We start from the raw sequence: 21,257 nt of genomic DNA on the forward strand, positions 1-21,257 counted from the left end.
ATAATTGGCTCCTCTAGATGAAGGGACAATGAACCCATATTTTGGCCATGAGAAAAGCCGGAGACGACTGCGCAGCCAATAAGGAAAAGAAATGGAATTGATTTGAATAAGTGCCGCGCAATGGTGTCCTGGAGTTGATTTGGTATAAAGGCGACGTGGTACCTGCTACGACTTTTCGATTTCTCTCGTTATACTCGCAGGCTCGAAATTCACTCCTTTAACTTCCAACATGTACACTCAAACCCTCTTCTCCCTGGTGGCAGCCGCCTCCACCGTCCTCGCCGCTCCCAGCCCGCGCCCACGCGTCAACCGCGCAGACCCGAAATGCCCCATCGTCTTCGACGGCCGCGTGCCCCTCAACACAGCGCCTACCTTCTTCGACACGTCCGCGACGAACACAATCTTCAATCCTGACTTCGTCAAAGGTAACGACCTGAAATGGAGCCAGATACTCAAATTCCCCAACGACTCGTCCCGCTTCGACGGCAGCAAGTTCACCGCCGTCGAAGTGACGCTGTCGGACAAGTCCATCTTCCAGAAGCAGAACGGCTTCCGACGCGCGGGCCTGCAGTTTAGCAAGGACGCGGCCGATGGCGAGGGAGGCAAGGGCGTCAAGACGCTACACTGGAGCGTCAAGCAGGATGCCGCGCGGCCGCTCAATCTGACACACGAGTACCTCAACGTGTGGCACGAAGCCGCGGACTTCAGCAACAACCAGATCCAGTTCCAAGCCGGGTCTATCATCGGCAAGTCCAACGCGGATAAGAATAACTTCAAGATCCTGGACCGCAATGGCAATAGCCTTTACAGCGTCGCCATCGACAAGAAGCAGTGGCAGAACTTTGCGCTCAAGCTGGATTATCTCAAGAAGTATGTTTCCCTGTCATCGATCCTTGCACTTCTTCAAACTAACAAGTCCCACAGCCAGGTTACCATCTACTACTCCGCCGGCACCGCAGAACTCAAGTCCGTCGCTGGACCCAAGTCGGTCAATCTCGCGGGCGGCGGCCAGTTCCAGCTCGGCATACTCAAGAAGCCCACTGGCAGTTCCGACGTGGTCAATACCGGCTACCAGAGCCCGAATCTGAATGAGGGCCAGATTTACGGCGGCTTCTTCCTCGAGGATAGCGCTGATGGCTGCGTCAGCTTGTAGATGGCAAGCATGTATGCATGCATGCTAGAGTATGTGTGGGTTGATGGGGGAGATGTGAGGGGCATGGCATGACCGGTCATTGCTGTGTTGGGCTTTTTCTTCAGATTGTATATATTCCAAAGACGTGCTGAATACATTGTACATATTAACCCAGACCTGCACCTTCTCACTGTAGAGGCATATGGACGGACTCTCAGGGGTAGAGTGCCGAGAATACTACACGATACTTTGTATTCGCATTCTGCATTTGTATGCTAATAGCTTATGCGGTCTTTGCCATTGCGCCCTGAGTGATGATGTAGCTGTCGATGTCAATGTGGGGCCGACCTGGCAACTTTATGCGGTAACAAACAAGGAAAGCGAACGACGCGAACCTTCTCGATGCAGCACAGGATTACAGTAAATTAACAGAAAGGAGATACGAATACTTCAGGGCGAGGCGTTGGGAGTGGCCGCATGTACCAAGTACTCTCTATCCAAGTCATGTGAGGGTGACATTCACTCTGCTATTGATTAGCCAAAAAAGGTTGACTTGAATTTACACTGCAAAACTTTAGGCAACTTTCTCGGCCAGCATTGCCAACTTGGGGCAACTGCTGCGCTTTCGCTGCCCACAAATGTGCCTTTTCGCTGTGACGTCGCTTTCACCTTCACCTACAATGACCTACTTCTAGAAGCTGCTGCCTGGCCGGCGCAACTCCAGGCCTCGCTTACGCGCACAGGCCAGCCCAGGCGCCCGCCCATATAAGTCCTCGCGCCCGCCTTCTTTCCTTTCTTCTTCTTCATACACAAAGAGCCGAGGTTTGCCTCGCCTTACGATTCTCAGCCTCGCACCCCCCAAGAGATGCCTCTGCCCTTTCATCTACCAACCGTCAGCGTGCGCACACTGACTACTCGGCTCACACCTGCGGGTGTCCCACTAGGTCTTTGACCTGGCACAAGTCCTTCACAAGAGGTGGCGCAGCATGGTAGATCAAATGTCAGGGAGTGTATGCCCGCTTAGCCGTACACCTTCATATTCGCAAGAGCATGTCGTACTCATGGCCTTTGGCCATCGAGAGTCTTTTCGTTGAGTGTCTTGCTTCACGCGAGGCCTTGAAGAAGAGTCATATTTGCACAGTTTGTCTGCCATTGTTGTTGACATGGGCGCAAAGTTTCGATTTGACGCCCTTCTTCCCCTCGTGCTGGCACTGTCACATCTCACTGTTAGTTCTGATGATATTGCCAGGCTTAGTTGCGCTGACTGAGTTCATTTCAAGTCGGAAGAATCACTGCACGAGACTGCGGGAGCCTTTCACTGGAATGAGTGGACTATAAAGACAGCAAGAAAAGCACGACATCTTCCCCAGTGTTGGACAAATCGCAGATCCTTATTAATAGTCTCAATGGGCGGAACTCTAGTGATACACCTACCCGAGTTCTGTCCTCAGTTTCCGTTCCTAGATGGAAGAGCCTGAGCAGTCCGAATTGTATCGCAGAACCACCACAAGCATTGGCCTGTCGTGACGATCGCTTCCCTCCTGGAGTCTCATTCTTAGCTATGCATCTATGACTACGAAGACAGCATGTTAACTTCCAAAGCACACTAGATGCTGTCACCCCGTGGGTCACCATTGTCGTCCAGCTTGGCCTTTTTATCATCTTGTTGATCCGGCAAGTATTCAGCACTAGCTTGGTACTCCGCAAGCTCTGCCTCCGCCTTCTTGCAGCGCTTCTCCTAGTATGTCGTTAGGTCCTTGTTCTCCTCAACTTCGACCTCGGTCTAGGCCGGCTGGGTCACCTCTGCGTACTTGTGTTCTGAGTCTTCCTCTTGTTCCTGTGTCTCTTGCACTGTTCACGAAACACATTGTTGACCTTGAGATTGTGCGACGAATCTCATAATGGGCAGTTTGAAAGGGCGGTAGGAGAGTGGGACGGCTTCCTTGGAACTTGTAGAGGCTTCATAGTGGCGGTTTTTGAGACGTAAGAGGCGTGCGGGTGCAAATGTCGAGGAAGCAGAGTTAGACAATTTCATGATGGCAATCAAGTGAGTTCGCAAGATCCTCAAATGAGACTGGAGACGACCTCGGGATCATACAATCAGGCAATCACGTTTCGAAAAGGCCAGCAGGATTGCGTGGAGTGAAAGGTACGGATGGCTTGCACACAATCAGAGTCGCTCTCGAGCCTCATCGTCATAGTTCAGCCGCTACAAAACTAGAGTGACCGCGTGCCTAAGCAGCTAGATGGGATTGAGCACCTTGAGATTTGATCCTTTAGGCGCTGGTGTGGCGTACATACCGGAGGAATTGGCAGATTGAATAACAACCATTGAAACGGCTCTGTATGCGTCAGTTTGCGGCTTTACAAGAACATCTAGCATGCGAAGGTGTATGGAGACATCGAGGTCGGAACGATTTGGAGGCGGTTCGAGTACGCCCACCCTGCTAGTACACTCTCATACACAATAGCGTAGTCGTTTCTTACATTGTCCATCTCTTACATGACGCCCGCATCGCAATTTTGCGAGTGAAATCACCTTCCGCACCAAAAACATACCGCTATGACGCAAGCCCCCAATTAACATCTCTTAGCATTCTCTTTCCCTGCCGCTCTTCGCTGTCTACCTCCCACCACCCTTAATCACATCAACCACCGCCCTACCTAAGGATCAAATCTCCACTCACGGCACTCGAATTTCCACCGTCTTGAAAGACGCCAACGCTACTTCCAAAAGCACAATGGGCAAAGTCAAGCAGCTCATGCGCTCGCTGCGCTCCAAGTTCACATCCTCCAAGTCGAAGTCGGCCCACCACACTCCTCATCACAACGGAACAACCTCTTCCACGGTCTCGTCGGTGACGGAAGGCTCACGCAGCCTAATTTCCTCTGTTGGGTCATCGGTGTACGCTTCCAGCGATACGCAGACGCCGCCAACAACTCCCTCGAAAACTCCGCCTCCTACCGCATACAAGGAACTCGGCCACCACATACTAAAATCATCTATCTCAACTTCAGAAGCAGAAGATCTTCAAGCTGAGAAGATTGAACTCCGTGAGCCATGTCTTGGACCGCGCGCGACATTGGAAGTCAACATCGCCATGTTGGACTTCGCGAAGAAGTTGCCGCTTGAGGAGCTGAGCTTGATCGGTTGCAGTTCTCCTCCATCATCTCTGAGTGGCGCAGAACAGGATGCATTGAGCTGCGGGGACAACGCAACTGCGAGCAACCCCATGACCTACGACTCGCGCGATTCATCCAGAACACTGAGCTTGGCTACCATAAGCAGTGGTCCATCGTGGTCCTTCGCTTGTCGAAGCGCACATCGAATTGGGCGGAAGCCTGAAGAGCCGGACAATTACGACGACGCGTCCTCGTTCGGTAGTCTGACTGACTGGGGTATCACGAGCAATGGAAATGCGGCTCGTGGAACTCCGAACGACGCCGGGAGCGACGCGGTCAATGGCGATGACGAAGACACAATGCGACCCGACTCTTGCGTACAAACGAACCACAATGCTTTTTACCGACTTCCTCCTCCTTCGTCAAACGAGAGAGACATTACAAATTTCCAATTCCCTAACCCCCAGAAGTATGATGACCGGGACACGAATTCCGTCTATTCAATGCTATCGCACCCTGGAGAACTTGAACACAACACGGTGATTGACGTACCTTCACCCGGCCCGTTCGCGTTGCATAATGGGCCCTTGACAGCCGCGCCTTCCTTGACTGAACAATCAAACGACTCGCACGAATCTTTCTTGAGATACATTGAAACACCAAACGCCGAGATTGCGATTCCATTTGTGAGCGAGGAAGACTTCGATGCGTTACCCGACTGGTCTGAAGTTGAAGATGAGGCCGAGTACAACACTTGCTTCATCAAGCAGCCCTTCTTATGGTCGCCAACAGCAAGTTCGTCTTCCATCCACCTTCTGACAATGGCTTCGCCGGCTGTGCATATACCGTCAGGGTATCCTAGGGCTTCACTAGCACCTCGAGCGGATAGGCAGACGCCCGTGAAAGAAAGAGGAGAGAAACGAAAACAAAGCGAGCCGCACGACCTAGGCAGTGCTTAGAAGAGGGCGAAGATTATCAAAGATAGGAGGAGAACGAGGCTGCAGACTAGTACTATCCTCATGTGCAAGAGGGGCCGCGTCACCTCATAAAGGTCTTGGGGCAGATGAGACGACGAAGAAAAGGCTACCAGCTTACAGAGCACAGCCGCGGCTTCGATATGTTCGGTAGTTCCGAGCGGAATCGACAGACACGAAGCCAAAAACCTCTTCCTTTTTTTCCCTCGGCATGTCATTGCTACGCCATCGCTGTACTGTCCATCGGCTGGCCCTTACTATCTCTCTATCAACCTCGCGGCAGGCTCCTCCTTCCCAATCAGCTCTCGTGCCGCACGCCTGTTGAGCTGTACTACACCATCTGCGGTCCTCTATGAACTCGATACAATGCTGAGAAGCCCGTCGACGCGCGTCCAGCTAGAGCGACTGTCGAGATGTGCAGGTTGCAGGTGGTTGTCACAATGCCCACCAAACGTATCGGGTAAGAGCAAGCGCCACCGGCCGCCTTCCCTCTTCTGTTGATAGCGCATCGCGTGTGCGGCGGCTAATTCAGGGAGCTGGAGTGGACTGGACTGGTGCACGCGGCGACGATAGGGCTCACCTCCGGGCTCATCAGCACGCAGCACCAACATCCACCACACCTCGACGAGCTATTCAATGTGCCCGCGCAACGTCACTCGCTTGCACGCCCTCCCCTCGACGCCATAAGCTCGCTCCACAGCGACTGCGAGGCCGCTTTTCCCCCCGCGCTCCTCGTCGGCCGTAGCGCAGCATGATGCTGAAAACACTGGCCGGCCGTCTCGCTCGACGGCCATGGCGGTTCGTCTTCCCAGGCATCCTCCTGTTCTTTTTTGCATTCACATTGTCGCGCCGGAGACCACACACGCAGGCCCCGGTACACAAAGCGAAGACCAAGTCGTTCTTCCCCCCCCTCGAGACCAAGGCCGCAAACTCGATTGAACTCGATTACTGCCAGAACTTTCCCGTCAAGCTACTTGACGAGATCCAGGTCGTGCTAAAGGTGGCATCGAGCGAATCAGCCGAAACCAAGGCGCACCTGAGCACCGTATCGAGCTGCATCACCAATTTAATCATCGTTGGCGACCGCGAGGAGCGATTGGGGGACAGACATGTCATTGACATATTGGCCGAGCTGCCCAAGAGTTACGAGTCCAACAATCTCGATTTCAAGGCCTACGTCGAGCAGAAGAAGGCGCATACCGAAGGCGAGACGGTCAAGGAGTCCCAGCGATCCTTCAAGCTTGACCGATTCAAGTACTTGCCCATGGTGGACAAGGCCTACACTACGAACCCCAAGGCCAAGTGGTTCGTGTTCCTCGAGTCGGATGTCTATTTCTTCTGGGACACGCTGTTTCGACTACTCAGCCAGCTCGACGCCTCGAAACCGCACTACCTGGGCGCACCACACAAGGGCTCCGAAGGCCGCTGGTTCGCATACGGTGGTGCAGGAATCGTCATGTCGCAGGGCCTCATGAAGCAACTAATTCCCGCCAAGACAGTGTCGTCGACAGAAATCCCTCGCGAAAATCGGCTAAGCTACAGGTTCGAAGACTGGGTCAAGGAAGAGCAGCGCGGCGATGCTGTCCTCGCCTACGCCATCCAAAATGCAACGGGTCATAAGCTTGAGGCCTTGTACCCGACCTTCGCAAGCGACAAACTGAAGGACGTTACGACAACGCGGGATCGGTGGTGTGTCCCGATGCTGTCGCTGCACCAGCTTAAGCCGGAGCATATGGAAGATCTATGGAAGTGGGAGCGGACGCGGCCATACAATATCGTAAGTCCATACTTTCTCGTAATGCCGAATCAGCGCTGACCGCCGCCTTAGAAACCCTTCACTTACTCTTCCCTCCTCTCCTACTCCCACTCCTTTCTCTCAAAAGGGCCATCTCGCGAATGGTGGGACAACCTCTCCACAGCCCCCGTTCCTAACGATCGGCCCGCCCATCGCAACGCCAACTCCTGTGGCTCTGAATGCGCCGCCGACTCCCATTGCCTCCAATGGTCATACTCACAAACCGTGTGCCGCCATGCGGACTACATCAAGCTCGGCGACGCTGTCAACAGGGAGAACGGCGGCCAGGGCGAGTTTGTCTCAGGATGGGACTCGGGCAAGCTACGGAGATTGGGTTTTGGCGTCGAGGGCAAGAATGGGCAGAGGGAGTTCTACGAGGGCTGTGTGGAGGCTACTTGGCTGACCCCGCAGGTGCGGTAGGCTAGGCATTCGATGATGTTATATAAGAGAAGGCCTTGTCGATCAAGACTTGTGGTGTATAGGGAGGCGTTGCGGTCGCTTGTCAGCACGTTTATGCATGGCGTTTTGGATACTCCCACCAACTTTTGGATACAACGTAAGGATCATGGGGATGTTGTACACAAAGTAGAGACAGGGAGGTGCATAGTAGCATACATGAGGAAGTAGCTAGCTGTTGATAAGCAGCGGAGCATGAAGACGTACGACCCGCCATATTTTAATGCACATACATTTTCTAGCTCTAGATGCGATTGGTTTCGATCAGACTATGTCTTTGCAACTGTAGGATAATTAGATTTGTACATTCTATCCCTATGCAGCGATTAATTAATACGGAGTTAATAGTTCGGTTAGCCTACCTCCCCGCCAGCCCCGCTTACACTGCTGCTAATACTTACATCATCGCATCTCATCAACATGGCTCGATCTTTCATTCCTCACAATCCTTGATATAATATACTTTCACCCTCGCGAGACTCATAGTATCCGATCGACCGTTAGGAACAATGGCGAACACTAGCGAGTGCGTTACTTCGTTCAAGTTTGTCAATGTGCATTGATAACACATGCAGTCTCGTAAAACTTGCGCAAAAGCTCGTGTCGGATGGGCCTCACAAAGCTGAACATACCCCTCGCCGTGTACGAGGTCTGTTCAACGGCAGATACGCGTTTGATACGATTCAAGCGTACCATGTCTGGGAACATCCCTATTATCCGCAGTAGCCACTTCTATTGACACGCTCAGTAATCGTCTACAGCTAACACTATTTAGATACTACGTTCCCATCTCAAGCTTCTCTCCAGATGCCAGTCTATCAAAGACTTCGCCCATAGACGGTACGAACGGCGGCGCGCACCTCGGGAGGCTCAACGTTGGTAACCGCAGCACTAATCGCGTACTCATATTCAATACCAAGACTCTTCAAGACCTTGTAAAGGTTGAATTTGGAGCAGTTGACCAATGGTTTGAAGAAGATGTGCCAATCTACTGTCATCCAAAAGATCCCTACAAACGCATCGACATCCTTCAATCCACCCGCAACATCAAAATCGCCCTGGATGGCATCCCGCTGGCGGAAAGCTCTAGCCCGTTGTTACTTCTTGAAACTACCTTGCGCACGCGCTACTATCTTCCGCCTACCAGTGTCAACTGGCAACATCTCACCCCGAGTGACACGGAAACATTGTGCCCGTACAAGGGCCGTGCGAACTACTATCATGTGAAGCTAGATGGGAAAGAGTATAGGGATCTGGTATGGTACTATCGATATCCGACGACGGAAAGTGCGCCTATCGCGGGCTACGTATGCTTCTACAATGAGAAGGTCGATGTGTGGGTCGATGATGTGAAGGAGGCAAGATAAGTCCAAGGCCAACCATTCAGAACACTGATAGGTAGACCAGAAGCTATTTAATAAGATTCAGGTCGAAGATCTGGCTACCATAGGTAGGGCTAAATGGTTTCAGTGATTTTTCTTTTACGGGGCTGTTGTCATGCGTTGCATCACGTCCGGATTTACTCTATGACTATTAGTAACCAGCCGAATACTCTACCCCCAGTAGACAATGCCTCTTACAAGAGGATACCAGTGTCAACCTTTACTCTTTAGCCTGTGTGTACTTGCAAAGTTTGCACAGGAAGAATTCGCTCCACGTCGTTGGTTGGCCGCTGATCTAGACTTTCGACGTCACCCCGTCAGAAAAGGCCAAGGGTTGACGGTTACTGATACTACAAACCTCTGCAACAAGGGATGTCAGCGATGCTATCTAATGTGATACTGTGTTCTGGATTCAAACAGTACGTATAAACAGAGTCGTAACCAGATATTTCTCTATCGCATAAGATGCAAGGCCACATAATGTCATGGGTTATGATGTCCGTTACCACAGTCATGAATCGACGTTTATGATTGCTCTGCGCTGGATGTTGCTTGTACGACAGTATAATCCCTGTTCCCACCTTAGATCGCTCTCTTACTATCCTGCCAGGGTCTCAAATAATACAGGACTTCGGACTAGCGACTAACTTGACGTCTGCCTCGACCCCGAATAGACTGCATATTAAGTTAGAACAATTTCAGGTCACTAAGGTAAGAAGGTACCTTTTTTTGTAGGACAAGGGAGCTGAACATTTTCCTCCATTCTTGTGCATCAAAATCACGATCGGTATCAACCCAATAAACTTTAGACTAATGACACATATTGTATCGCAATATGCGGCCTGCCATCACTAACCTGATTGAAAGCTGTAAGTTGGCCCCCAAAGTCGGGCAACTATGAGCGTAGCGCCCAGATATCTCGTATTCGTTAACGAAGTCCTACTTTTCAGCGCAGATCACACATGCTATTCGAGATGAGGGTTTCCGCTCTGTGTAGCAAACAACGGCGGGCTGGTAGCTCCACGCTCGGAACGGAAGACGAAACCCTGATACGAGATCTAGTGACACTACTTCGACGCCTCACAAGAGCCAGTACGCCTATACACGGCATCAGGCGTCCGTACCATGTTGCGTTCCACCCTTCGAGGACTGGAGATTTGCTCCGCGAGTCGATGTCGAGGACTGCTTAACTAGCTGTTCAGACCACTTCTTGGCTTTGGGGATCATGTATTCGTTCGCGGTAGGCCATTTAGATTTCCCCGCTGTGCGAAGTTTGCTCAAGAAAATGTAGAGGATGGGTGACGTCAAAAGCGGAGGAAGGGCGGACCGGTAAGCGTCAAATTGGAGGGAGTAAGGCAGGCGGGACGATCTCAGCCCACCCCACCTGCACCCACCGACGCCGTCAGCATCAAGATTACAGTGGGGATATGTGAGGCACCAGGCCGTTGCCTCGATGCATGGCATCGTATTCCGTCGTCCAATATTGCGTGCAAGCCACAGGCGCTGGCTAAACTGATTCGGGTCGTGTCTCCTCAAACGAGTATTGGGTGGCGTAGCTGACAGCAGGCTCGGCAGCGCGACCAGGGGCAGCGCCTGGGCAGGGGAAACGAAACGAAATTGTCCTCTTCGGTGCCAGGGAGGGTGCTTCAGGATACGATGCGGAAGGATACGATGCGGAGTTGGGAAGCAGCGGAAGAATAGCAGCAAGAGAGGTCGACTGCAGCAGGAGAACCGAATTTGCGGCGATGCAGGTGGAGATGTTGGATTTGGCTTCCTCGGTCATGTCGGGTGCGGTTTGGATGGTGTCACACAAACTCGACGCTTGTAGCCCACCGCATAAACAACAGCCTACCAGCATCGACGGCGAGCACACCCCTACGGCCAAAGGCTGTGCGCTGTTTACTTCACCTCGTGTCTGCGCATCTCGAACCACATGTACCACCGTCTCACACGGCACGCGCATTGTTGCTGGGCGCCGTCAATAAACATGATTCGAACAACAGCGCTGACAGCAATTGCATGGCACTCTGGCAGTGAGGCCAAGACGCCCGAAAGGATGCTTTGCACGGCCAAGTATTGAGCTCATGTTTAGAGTTGTTTGGTGGGTACGGAGTGGCTTCTCCATCTCGCTCTACTACGCAGGACGAGCGAGGCCCAGGTCTTCAGCAGTCCTTGATGGTTTCAGCCCCGGCTTGACTATTCTGGTCCGTGGAAAAACCTGACTAGCCCATGGCTTCGCTACTTCATTGAATTGGCCAACCTTCGAAAGCCGCATAGAGAGGTATTCAGAATCCAGGTTCTACCGGTGATGCATACTCCACTATGCGATGCAACCCCGCGCGCACGCCAGGTCAGAACTTTGATCGTCTTCGCGAAACCTGCTCGGCGGTTGCTTACTGTGCTCCACAACTCCTACTGTAGGGCGGAAGAATGTACTCAGGGGTTCTGCTGCCCTAACCGCGCACTAGAACACACCCTAGGGCTGTAAGCGAAATCTATCCCTATTCAGCACAGGCGCCATTGATCTACACCTGCCCAGACTACAGCCAGCCGTAAATATAGCACCCGATGCCTGGGGTTGTCTTTCGGAGGCTTGCATGCCCAGCACGCTAGGTAAATATCGCCCGTGTCATACCTTGCTCAGGCGGAATTATATCAATAGGGAGAACCGCACATGGCATGCTCTTCACGAGTTATCGCTTGCTCCCCTTACCCTCCCGTCAACTTCCTAGGGTGTTGAGACTCATCAATTGGAAGTCTTCACTTCCGTACATTCGCTTTCCTAGCCGCCCTACGCTATAAAATCTTAATATGCGTGTTTCTACCCTAATAGGCCTTGCGGCCGGACTCGCCTCCGAGGTAGTTTCCGCCGCCTGCAGCTCGGCCCTCAAGATCGACGACTTCTCCAAGTATGCGCAGCACCAGAACAGCTTGAACGAATACACCAGCGGTATGTCGACTTTGGTATGCCATGTAATTTCCCACTAATCGGTGCAGATGATAGCTCTATGACCTCAATTTCGGCTAGCAGCGGTGTCCTATCGTTCAAGCCCAAGTCTGGAGCCTACTTCTACGAGACCTTTCCCTGCCAGCTAGCCAGCAGCAATGGATACAACTCGGTTTCGTTCTCCGTAAAGGGCCCGGCTGGTGGATCCTTCACACTGGAGATCCAGTCCAAGACCTCCTGCTCGGTCTCAGCCTACACCTCCAAGTACACCCAGGTCACTGCTCTGACCGGTAACACCCAAACGATCACCGTTCCCCTTTCTCAGTTTAGCGGCGCCAACGCCAATGCTGTTAGCGGTTTCGTCTGGTCTGCGTTCTCTTCCAACACTGCGACGTGGCAGCTCAGCAACATTGCCTTCGGTTGTGGCTCCTCGGGTGTCAGCTCTGCTGCTCCTTCCAGCTCCGCCGCTCCATCAAGCTCGGTTGTTCGCTCCAGCTCGGTCGTCTCTTCTACCCGCCTTTCCACCTCAACTGTGGGCCCCTCATCGACTGTTCCATCAAGCTCGGTCTCTCCTTCGCGTTCCACCCTCGTGACTGTCACATCGCCCTCGCCCTCTTCTGGAACTTGCTCTCCTCTCCTCATCGATGACTGGATCTCGCAGTCTCGCCTGACTTTCCTGTTCTACAACGCACTCAACTACCCAACTTCTACTGATGACACTGCTCAGTCCGTTACCGTGGGCAAGCCGTCCGCCAATCATGTTGAGATTGCACCCAAAGCTGGCGGAGGTACATACTTTTACAGCCAGTTCCCCTGCGTCAACGCAAAGAACAAGTACACCGGTATCTCCCTCAGGATCAAGGCCCCTAAAGACGCCAAGCTTTCTATTCAGCTCGACTCTTCTGACACGTGCGATCCCACTGTCGCCAAGTCAGTCGTTCAGACCAAGGCCGATCTCGGCTGGACTTTTGATGGCACGGAGAAGTTGTACCTTATTCCCTTCTCCAAGTTCTCTGGCCTCAACATTGAGAAGCTTACCACCATTCTCTTCTCTGATTTCTCTGCTACCGTCTCCTTTGGCCCACTGGCATTTTACTGTGGCGCCACCGGCGAGTACATAGTCCCAACGGCTCCCCATGACCCTGATGCCACTGCTACTGTTCCTGCTCCCAGCAACACCGCTGCCGCGCTTCTTGTAGTTGACAAGTTTGCCAACGCTGATAGCAACGCACTCGGAAACTGGCACGGTGGAGATGAGGGAATGAAGCTCACTTACAGCGGCAGCAAGCTTACTATTACCTCTTCCGATGCAGACTACTCCTTCTACACTCAGGTATCTGCCTCCTGCAGCGACTTCACCAAGTACAAGGGTTCCTACTTGCATATTGCCTACACTGGTAGTACTGCTTTTACTGTTGCTCTCCAGCAGCATAATAGCGCCTGCAACTCGGAAATTGCGCCTTTCCCCGAGACCTGGGATTCTGCTGAAGCTTCTCGGTATGCCAAGAACGGTCATATTTACATCCCGTTGAACCACTTCAACGTCGAGTTCTCCCGTGTTATCGGCTTCGCTCTCAAAGGCTTCCACACCACTGATCCTGTTACTCTGTCCGTCATCGAGATCGTTTCTTCGCTCCCTGCTGGTACCACTGTCCCCAAGAAGGACGAGACCGGCGACCTCATTTTCGCTTGCAAACGTCCCAACTCTTTCGCCTTCGCCATTGACGACGGCCAGCCATCGCTCGCCCAGGAGGTACTCAAGATCATTCGTGAGGAGAACATCAAGGTGACCTTCTTCACCGTCGGCGCCCCGCTCCTCGACCAGTCCACCAACCTCACCAACGTCTACAAGGAGATGATGGCCGCTGGCCATCAGCTCGCTATGCACTCGTTCACGCACCCGAAGATGGAGGGCCTTCCCGACTACGCCGCCATCGACTGGGAATACAATGAGGACGTCAAGGCCATGAAGTCCCAATTCAACGGTTTCACCACGCCCTACTTCCGCCCTCCCTTCGGTAACGAGGGTGCGCGCATGCGCTCTCGCCTCGCCAAGGCCGTCGGTACCAAGCCGACCATTGTCAACTGGTCCGTTGACGTAGAGGATTGGTTGTGGGCTGAGACCAACACGCCTGAGCAGCAGAAGGTTGCGTTCCAGCGTGACGTTAACAAGGGCGGCAACCTCGTTGTGTTGCATTACTTGTACCCGTCCACGGTCAGCTATCTCAAGGAGTTCATTACGATTGCGAAGGCGACTGGCAAGCAGCTTATGCGTGTCGATCAGTGCATGATGGATCCTAATGCTCCGCCTCTATAGATGATGCATCTGTTGGTCTGATGAGGGTGACGGGGTGATGAAGTTGTTGATATTTAAAAGATGACCTAGCTGTAGGGTTTATACACATAGGCTTAATTGTATCTCTAATACTAGTCAAGAAATTACCATACTTGAGGAATTGCTGCATCTAATCACTAATAGTATCGGATTTAACGCAGTAGGCTACCAGCCTTTTTGCTGCATACAGTCCTACTATGAAATGCAATGTTAGTTGCCTCGAGTTCTGCGACGTCGGCGTGATTTTCCATGTTATCCACTACCAAGCATTATATTTTGAAACATTTTTTCCCACGAATCCTGCACTTGGAGGGCACCAGTGTATTTTTTCAAGTACTATAATGCATACTCAGATGACGTCGCGAACAACAGTTAGTGTAACAAGGGATTATTTTCTCCATGCATACGAAACTCCTGCCAAAGGCGGCCCCTCCATTAGTGTACACTGAATGAACCACGTGAACGTAGCAGAAGCATCCACCTTCCTTCGCAAGTATGAATGCCTACCTTCGGAACTATTATTTGCATCAGAATGACGCTAATTTCCAGACCAACGACTGTACTCGGCTTGGCTGTTATCTATGTTCCCGTGTCCTCCGATCTGATTGAACTCTCGTCATCCGAAACGACGCGGCGATTTCGTTTCTTATTCCATAAAACCAGTGAATCTAGGTTAGCACGTTTATTGCGGCGGCGACGGAACACACGTCTAAAACACCAGGGAATGACCGCAGTCAATTGGTACTTCAAATGAGTGCCGACAGGAATTTCAACTATAGTTTCGTCAGTGTATAAGGTGCATCGTGATTAGAGAAAACTTACATATGTTGTCAATCTTCTCCAAGCGCTCCTGTTTCGTTTCATAGACGAAGATGAATATCAGGGCAAATGCAAGGACGTTGAGCCCGCTGAGCTGAATTAGAATCAAGGTATAATAGAGGGAGTCAAGGTTCCTACGTACGCAAACAACTCGAACAACCCAAGAGCACCAAGACTATCCTGTAGCCAAGGGACAAAGAGGCCCAATATACCGGCCCCGAAAAGGTTGATGAAGACGGCTAGTGACATGCCAGCCTCTGCGAAGCGGTTAGTGATTGACCGAAAACTCTTTCCCTGGGCGATTACCTCTGTTCACGGTTGGAAACACTTCGGCTGAATATGTGAACGGTACCACCCCAAGACCTATAGCCAATTTAACTTGAGTCTTGAGCATGCATCAGAAACATACCTACCAGGAGGATATGCAGCAGTGAACAAGAAGATCAAGAAGAACAAACTGCCAAGGTAGGCAGGAGTATCAGGCTCGAGCCAGAAACAGAAACCCCCAGCAAAAAGACATAGTCCTAGAACTGGTGTCGAAACAAGACAGAGCGTTCGACGACCCCATCGATCAATAGTCATGAAGGCGGGAATCGCCATGCTGTTACCTGGTTAGATTGCTAGGCCCTAAAAAGGTAGAGTAGAAGTATATCGTACATCATTCCAATCATCCAGGAGCCCCAGCCAAGCCAAAGTCCGTGTCTATTACTTGACTTGACGGAGTTTGGATCATCTGGGTTTGGTGCCGGCAGGATCGTGCCAGAGTAAAAGCCGATCACATTGATTCCACAGAGCTGCTGGCTTATCATCACTACAGCTGCAGCAGTAGTTGCTCTTCGAATACGGGGCACCGTGAAGAGGTTTGCGAGTCGCTTGATGTAAGTGCCGGCTTTCTCATTCAGGATGGCCTTGATCGTCAAAGCCTTGTCATCTGACTTCTTCGTTCCCCTGGTCAGCTCGTCTTCGGTTGCGCGCGGGAACAAATTATTCAACAATTCCTCTGATTTCTCCTTTCCATACCACTTGATCTGAGTGAGCTCATTCTGTACGTGGATAAGGAACAGTTCCCTGGCGGCCTGTACTTCCGTTTGGTTTAGGTTCTTGAGCGATTCAAATGCCATTCTCCATTTTCTCTTCTTGATGAGAAATCGGGGTGACTCTACACGGAGGAGTTAGTTCAGACGCGGCTCAATGGTGCATTTGGCATGATCTATTCCCGTACCAGGGCATGTGTATATCAAGAAGAGCAGTGGAATCGCTGGAAGGGCCGCGACCGCTAACTGAAGCCTCCAATTGAGCTTCTCGATATCGAAGAGGGCTAGGTTGAATGAACTCCCGCTGTTCCCTTGTAAGTCTTCGGAAAATAGATGGAGATTGACAATGGGTGCAATCACTTACAGAACTCCTCCAATCGCAACAGACAACTGCCAGTTCATCACAACGCCTCCTATACCATGCCATCAGCAAAATCCAGTTTAACCCTGGCACTATCCGATTCGATGGCCCTCCGGTTACGCACCTCTAATCTTGGTTGGCGCTGTTTCGGCTGCGTAAATCGGTACTGGGGTTCGTTAGAACGATCTCTCCTCTGTTATCAAAGGATTCTTAGTATGTACCTACCAACTGCAGCCTTGCAACCCATGCCAATACCCAATAACAACCTACAAATTAAGAGTTGGATCCAATTTTGACAGACAGCGGCACCGATCATGGGGATGAGGGAAAATATGGCTGCAACAAATATGACTGAGCGTCGGCCCATGAGATATTCGTTGAGGGGATCGCTGAGCCAAGCTCCGCTGGGTCATTGTGTCAGCAGGCTGTGAGGGCAACGGAGGAGGGCCAGGAATAAACTCACACTAGACCTGCACAGAGAAAGGAACAGGCATTGATGAAGCCAAATAGCCAAATGTCACGGTTCTGATGCATATCCAGTCCAAGTTCGGGTGGCCAGTACTGGTTTGCTGCGCTCATGGACACCTGGTCCCATCCCCTCAAAGACGCAAGTTAGTTAGTTAGTCCGAGCAAGTGATAATAAATGGATTGGCAATAAAGCTTATACGGACTGGGTAATAGCGGCCACACTACACGTTATGATGATAGTGCGCAGCTGTTTAGACACTTTTGCAAGTATCTTCAGCGGTTTTGTTTCCTCGTCCTCGCATTTGAGAGCGTTCACATCAGTCTCGGATAGCCCTTCGATATTGTGGTAGTTATCTGGATCTTCAGCAAGATAGGCGCCTCGGAGAAGGACTGGATAGAGACTGGAAAGGCCTGTTTCGATGGCGAAGCGTTGCACGGCGACTTCGAGCTCTACACCACGCAGAGGATTATCGACATCGATGAAGCTGGAGCGACGGCGGCCACTAGCGTGCTGGGGAATAAATGATGCGTCGCCTGTAGGAGATGGTTCTTCAGAGTGTATTTGCATGTCCTCTTTGGACTCGACGTTGTGAAGAGTCACCATTTCTCAAATAGGCCAGGCACCCATAAGTTGACGGAGCAAAGTCAGACAGACTTCTACGAGCCAAGGGCGTCCATCCTATAAATGGGCAAAGCACGCGCGCAGGGAGATGTGCGGTGACGCATGACTAATTGGTGATCTTTGGCAGGGTAGCGGGCTATGGGACGCAAGAGAAGGCAGAAGAGGGCAACGAAAAAGAAAGCTGTGTCCCAACGATAGGCGCACGAGCGCCAATAGGATATATGTTTGCGTGCCACAAGGTTCGTGTTTGACCGGACACGCCTCAGTAAACGGTGAAGCAGCAAGAGGATGGGGCCAATGGTGGGGCCGCTCCCGTACCGCACGCCCCGCTTTCTCATATGAGTATAGTTGATTGGCCGAAGCATACCAGGCACTTGAACCGCCCCAATGCCAGCTGCACCTACATATCGCTGCATTCCAGTCGGCTTCACCTTTAGTGCAGCGGGCAATGCACGTCGTCATCTGTCCTTCCTCCATCTTGCGCTGACACTATGCGCTCAGCTTGCCCGCACGTTGTCAATCGCCCCCATCCTTCTGCTCTGCCCCAGCCTGTGCCCAAGCATGCCCTTGCTGTTGGCTTCTATTACACTAGCCTCCCTCACTCTTGCAACCCTCCATATGCTGCCCGACGCTCTTTTTTCTGCCCTTCATGAGTGGCCTCGAAATCTTCGGGGCCGTCGGTGCTGCTGCGACCCTCCTTGAGCTAGCAAAGAAATGCTCCCAGCGCCTGGAGAAAATCGAAAACACAGACCGCGATATTATAGCCTTACAGAAGAGGGTCAGAACTCTGACCGAAACCATCACACAGGTCTCTGACGTGCTATATGATATACGTCGCCAGAATGACGGGCAAGTCGAGGCCACTGAAGCTGAGGTCGCTGTCTGGAGTCATATGGATGCGGTGCTGAAGCTTTGTAACAAAACCTTGGGCAAACTAAACACGCGACTCGATTCACTACATCATAAACATGGGAAGTCAAAGCTATCCGCGCTACCCCCAGATATCCTTCGGCGGACAGATGATCTGAGCACCTATATTTCAGTCTTGAGCACTCTCAAGGGCCTTTTTCAGCTGTGAGTCCTTCCTAATACTTGATGCCTCTCTATAGGCTTATTGATCATATCAGCATCTTTCAAAGTCAACAGGCTGTGGCTCAAAAGTCTATGCATCGCGCTATCCTTGACATCAGACAAACCCAAGAGAGTACGTTGGATGGAATTCGTCGCGGCATTGATAAAATCAACGACCAAATGCAGCAACAAGAGAAAGAAAGTCCGCCTAGCCGGTCTGACTCCCTACTGTCTTTTCAGCCGCGCTCAGATATTGATGCTGAGATCACCAGCCTCAGTGATCATCTCAATGGTATTATGATCGCGGTTACAGGTGTTCAAAAGTCTCGGTCAGTTCCGCGAGCGCCTGCCATTCGGTCGCCGGACCAAAGCATACCGCTGAACACTTCCCTGTCAGCCTCGACCCTAGCGAGCAATGAGGCCAAAAGCCTCGCAAAAGACTCTCTACCCGACATCACACATGTCGAACCACTTCGTGAGCTCGCTCAGCGTTTCAAAAAGCAGGCGGAATACGATCTAGAGCATAGAAAGTACAAGGATGCAGTGCTCCATCAACTAGAGGCTATCGAATGCTTCAGAGAGCTACACGATGCTCACAATATTACCTTTGAGTCTTATCATGACATGATGATGGTGTTGGCTGGGATATACAAGAAGCTCAATAACTGGGAAGACGCTGAGAAGATCCTGAAGAGGGCGGCAAAGCAACCACTCACATACGAGCATACTTTGGGCTGGAAGAGTACTGCTCTCAATGCAAGCCTAGATACAGATCACAGAGCAGTCATCAGTCATCATATGGCTGAACTTCTACTCGAGAAATTCACAAGCGCTAGCAAGTCTCTTCCTCCACCAGTGGAAGGAACTGGAGATCATTGGGTTCCTCTTCACGAAGCCGAGAGCCAAGCTAAGCGAGCATTTCGAATACGAAGAGATCACTACGGAAAGGACCATGACGATTTCAAGAAGAGTGTGTTGCTCCTTGTGGACATTTACACCAAATTTCGAGAGAAACAGATCTACGTAGAGACGTACAACGACTTGTACATATTGGATAACGAGCATCGCCACAACGCGCTACTTAGCAGTCCCTCCGAGACGAACACATCCCGATCTCGATCGTTGGTACCAAGCAACAACTCCGACTTGGTCGGCGCCGTCAAAGACCATGCGATGCCCTTTGATGATGTGATCTCCAACATAAGTGGCGCGACATTGGATGAATTGGAACAAATCGTTGACGGCAAATCAATCATGATGATTGCGATGGATTGTATCAGTCGTGGCCAATGCGACAGATGTGAGGCGCTTGTGGACAAGCTGTTGAGACTCGAGGTAGATCGGGACGCGCCTTTCTCATACGCCGTGAAAAGAAAGAGAACCGAGAATTGCCGATTTCTACTCCGACATGGCGCCAACATCAACTGGCTTGACTCGAATGGACTTACACCTCTCATGCACGCTATAAAGTTGGAGAGTTTTGAGATGGTTGTTTACCTTCTAAGCGAAGGCGCGAACGTCAACATCACGGGCGTGAGAGGCCAATCTGCACTGCATGTCTCTACACAGGAACGCAACGAGTGGATTTTCGAACTGCTCCTAAAGCAAGACGGTCTGGACATTGATGCAACCGACGATAACGGTTTGACAGCCATGCATCTTTGCGCCAAACAAAATAATATCGGTTTTGCTCGAAAGCTTGTACATGCTGGTGCAAATCTCGAGATCAAAGACAAGAGCGGAAGGGACCGCACGCCACTTTGGATAGCGGTCAAGGAAGACAAATACGACTTCGCTAGGATGCTTCTAAAGTCGGGAGCCAAGGTCGATTTGAAAAGCTTGCCCCAGTCAAGATCGAGCGATGTCCGCCACCTGCTCAAGAAACACCAGAGCAGGGAGATTAGCTCAGGTTCCGGGACGTGAAGCTGTGCGTGGTTGTACATAGTCGACACCACAACCAGATGAACAAACCCTAGGTGTGATGAGACATCCCCTCCAATGAACCCACACCGATATCTTCCGCAGCAGCTCTCGCCATTGTAACTTGACAAGTTGAGACCGGAAATAGAGCAACACGCTGTAGGACGCAACATAAGGTAACGGAAAGCAACTTGAAAAAGGAAGTTGTACTCTAATAACACATTCATAGGCACGATTATAACATGGGTTTGCATGCTACAAGGCTAGTATTTAACTAGTTAATTCCTATGAAAAGGTGAACCGGGGTCGGGAGCCGTTGCGGTAACGAGTGGGATCACACCCGTCTTACTGCACACCACTTACAGGGTAGGGTAAACTTTAGACAAAAGAGGATAGAGAAAATGTTTCCAAAGTATGTGGCGTATGTTCCCTCGTGTGTGTGAATCAGGTCCTTCCACGAGTCACCCTACAGGAAGCATGCATATACGATATAAGCCACTAATCAAGCTTTCTAACGTGTTTTGCCTTGTATCGCAGACCGGTGTGCAAGTATCGTCTCTGGTCTTAGCCGTGCATGGGTTAGCTCCGTTGAGTCATTAACGGGGCCCGTCCATTTATATGCTAGAGAATATTACCATACAACTGTCCTAGGTATAAGAGAGCCAGCTAGTGCAGCAATTAGTCTGAGCCGACCTTTCCACAAAACTGAAGTTCGCAGTCCTACTACGCGTGAACGCTACATTTTGTCTACGGTAAGTTCGATTTTTACTGATACAAAGACTAGATGTAACACCGTAGACTATATTCAGCTCTTCAAT

The 21,257-nt window shown here is 51.3% G+C and overlaps 7 protein-coding genes across 7 annotated transcripts; 6 read left to right on the forward strand and 1 right to left on the reverse strand.

Moving 5' to 3' along the window:
- Positions 1–229: 229 nt before the first annotated feature.
- K460DRAFT_376142 (glycoside hydrolase family 131 protein) lies at positions 230–1,153 on the forward strand (the record flags this gene model as incomplete). Its single annotated transcript, XM_040934846.1, has 2 exons — positions 230–870; positions 925–1,153. 2 exons carry the CDS (start codon positions 230–232, stop codon positions 1,151–1,153), a joined length of 870 nt encoding a protein of 289 aa, XP_040792101.1.
- A 2,386-nt stretch (positions 1,154–3,539) lies between these two features.
- Positions 3,540–5,642, forward strand: K460DRAFT_365426 (uncharacterized protein). Its single transcript, XM_040933173.1, has one exon. It carries the CDS (start codon positions 3,874–3,876, stop codon positions 5,212–5,214), a length of 1,341 nt encoding a protein of 446 aa, XP_040792102.1. The 5' UTR covers positions 3,540–3,873; the 3' UTR covers positions 5,215–5,642.
- Positions 5,643–5,924: 282 nt separating this feature from the next.
- K460DRAFT_331623 (glycosyltransferase family 31 protein) lies at positions 5,925–7,783 on the forward strand. Its single transcript, XM_040930809.1, has 2 exons — positions 5,925–7,006; positions 7,058–7,783. Exons 1-2 carry the CDS (start codon positions 5,981–5,983, stop codon positions 7,442–7,444), a joined length of 1,413 nt encoding a protein of 470 aa, XP_040792103.1. The 5' UTR covers positions 5,925–5,980; the 3' UTR covers positions 7,445–7,783.
- Positions 7,784–7,904: 121 nt separating this feature from the next.
- On the forward strand, positions 7,905–9,056 carry K460DRAFT_331625 (DUF427-domain-containing protein). Its single transcript, XM_040930810.1, has 3 exons — positions 7,905–8,006; positions 8,056–8,202; positions 8,256–9,056. Exons 1-3 carry the CDS (start codon positions 7,990–7,992, stop codon positions 8,845–8,847), a joined length of 756 nt encoding a protein of 251 aa, XP_040792104.1. The 5' UTR covers positions 7,905–7,989; the 3' UTR covers positions 8,848–9,056.
- A 2,323-nt stretch (positions 9,057–11,379) lies between these two features.
- K460DRAFT_92476 (carbohydrate esterase family 4 protein) lies at positions 11,380–14,385 on the forward strand. Its single transcript, XM_040938812.1, has 2 exons — positions 11,380–11,812; positions 11,860–14,385. The coding sequence occupies exons 1-2, from the start codon at positions 11,674–11,676 to the stop codon at positions 14,124–14,126; spliced, it is 2,406 nt and encodes an 801-aa protein (XP_040792105.1). The 5' UTR covers positions 11,380–11,673; the 3' UTR covers positions 14,127–14,385.
- Positions 14,386–14,723: 338 nt separating this feature from the next.
- K460DRAFT_394346 (uncharacterized protein) lies at positions 14,724–17,430 on the reverse strand (the record flags this gene model as incomplete). The annotated part of the gene is made up of 12 exons (XM_040935990.1): positions 14,724–14,917; positions 14,967–15,052; positions 15,106–15,220; positions 15,270–15,326; positions 15,377–15,564; positions 15,621–16,122; positions 16,186–16,301; positions 16,362–16,410; positions 16,483–16,524; positions 16,584–16,762; positions 16,822–16,956; positions 17,030–17,430. The coding sequence occupies 12 exons, from the start codon at positions 17,428–17,430 to the stop codon at positions 14,724–14,726; spliced, it is 2,064 nt and encodes a 687-aa protein (XP_040792106.1).
- A 442-nt stretch (positions 17,431–17,872) lies between these two features.
- On the forward strand, positions 17,873–20,830 carry K460DRAFT_415889 (uncharacterized protein). The gene is made up of 3 exons (XM_040937765.1): positions 17,873–18,522; positions 18,576–20,615; positions 20,669–20,830. The coding sequence occupies exons 1-2, from the start codon at positions 18,098–18,100 to the stop codon at positions 20,440–20,442; spliced, it is 2,292 nt and encodes a 763-aa protein (XP_040792107.1). The 5' UTR covers positions 17,873–18,097; the 3' UTR covers positions 20,443–20,615; positions 20,669–20,830.
- Positions 20,831–21,257: the final 427 nt, after the last annotated feature.

The sequence above is a fragment of the Cucurbitaria berberidis genome (assembly GCF_010015615.1).
Source record: "Cucurbitaria berberidis CBS 394.84 unplaced genomic scaffold K460scaffold_2, whole genome shotgun sequence".
Classification (NCBI taxonomy): Eukaryota; Fungi; Ascomycota; class Dothideomycetes; order Pleosporales; family Cucurbitariaceae; genus Cucurbitaria; species Cucurbitaria berberidis.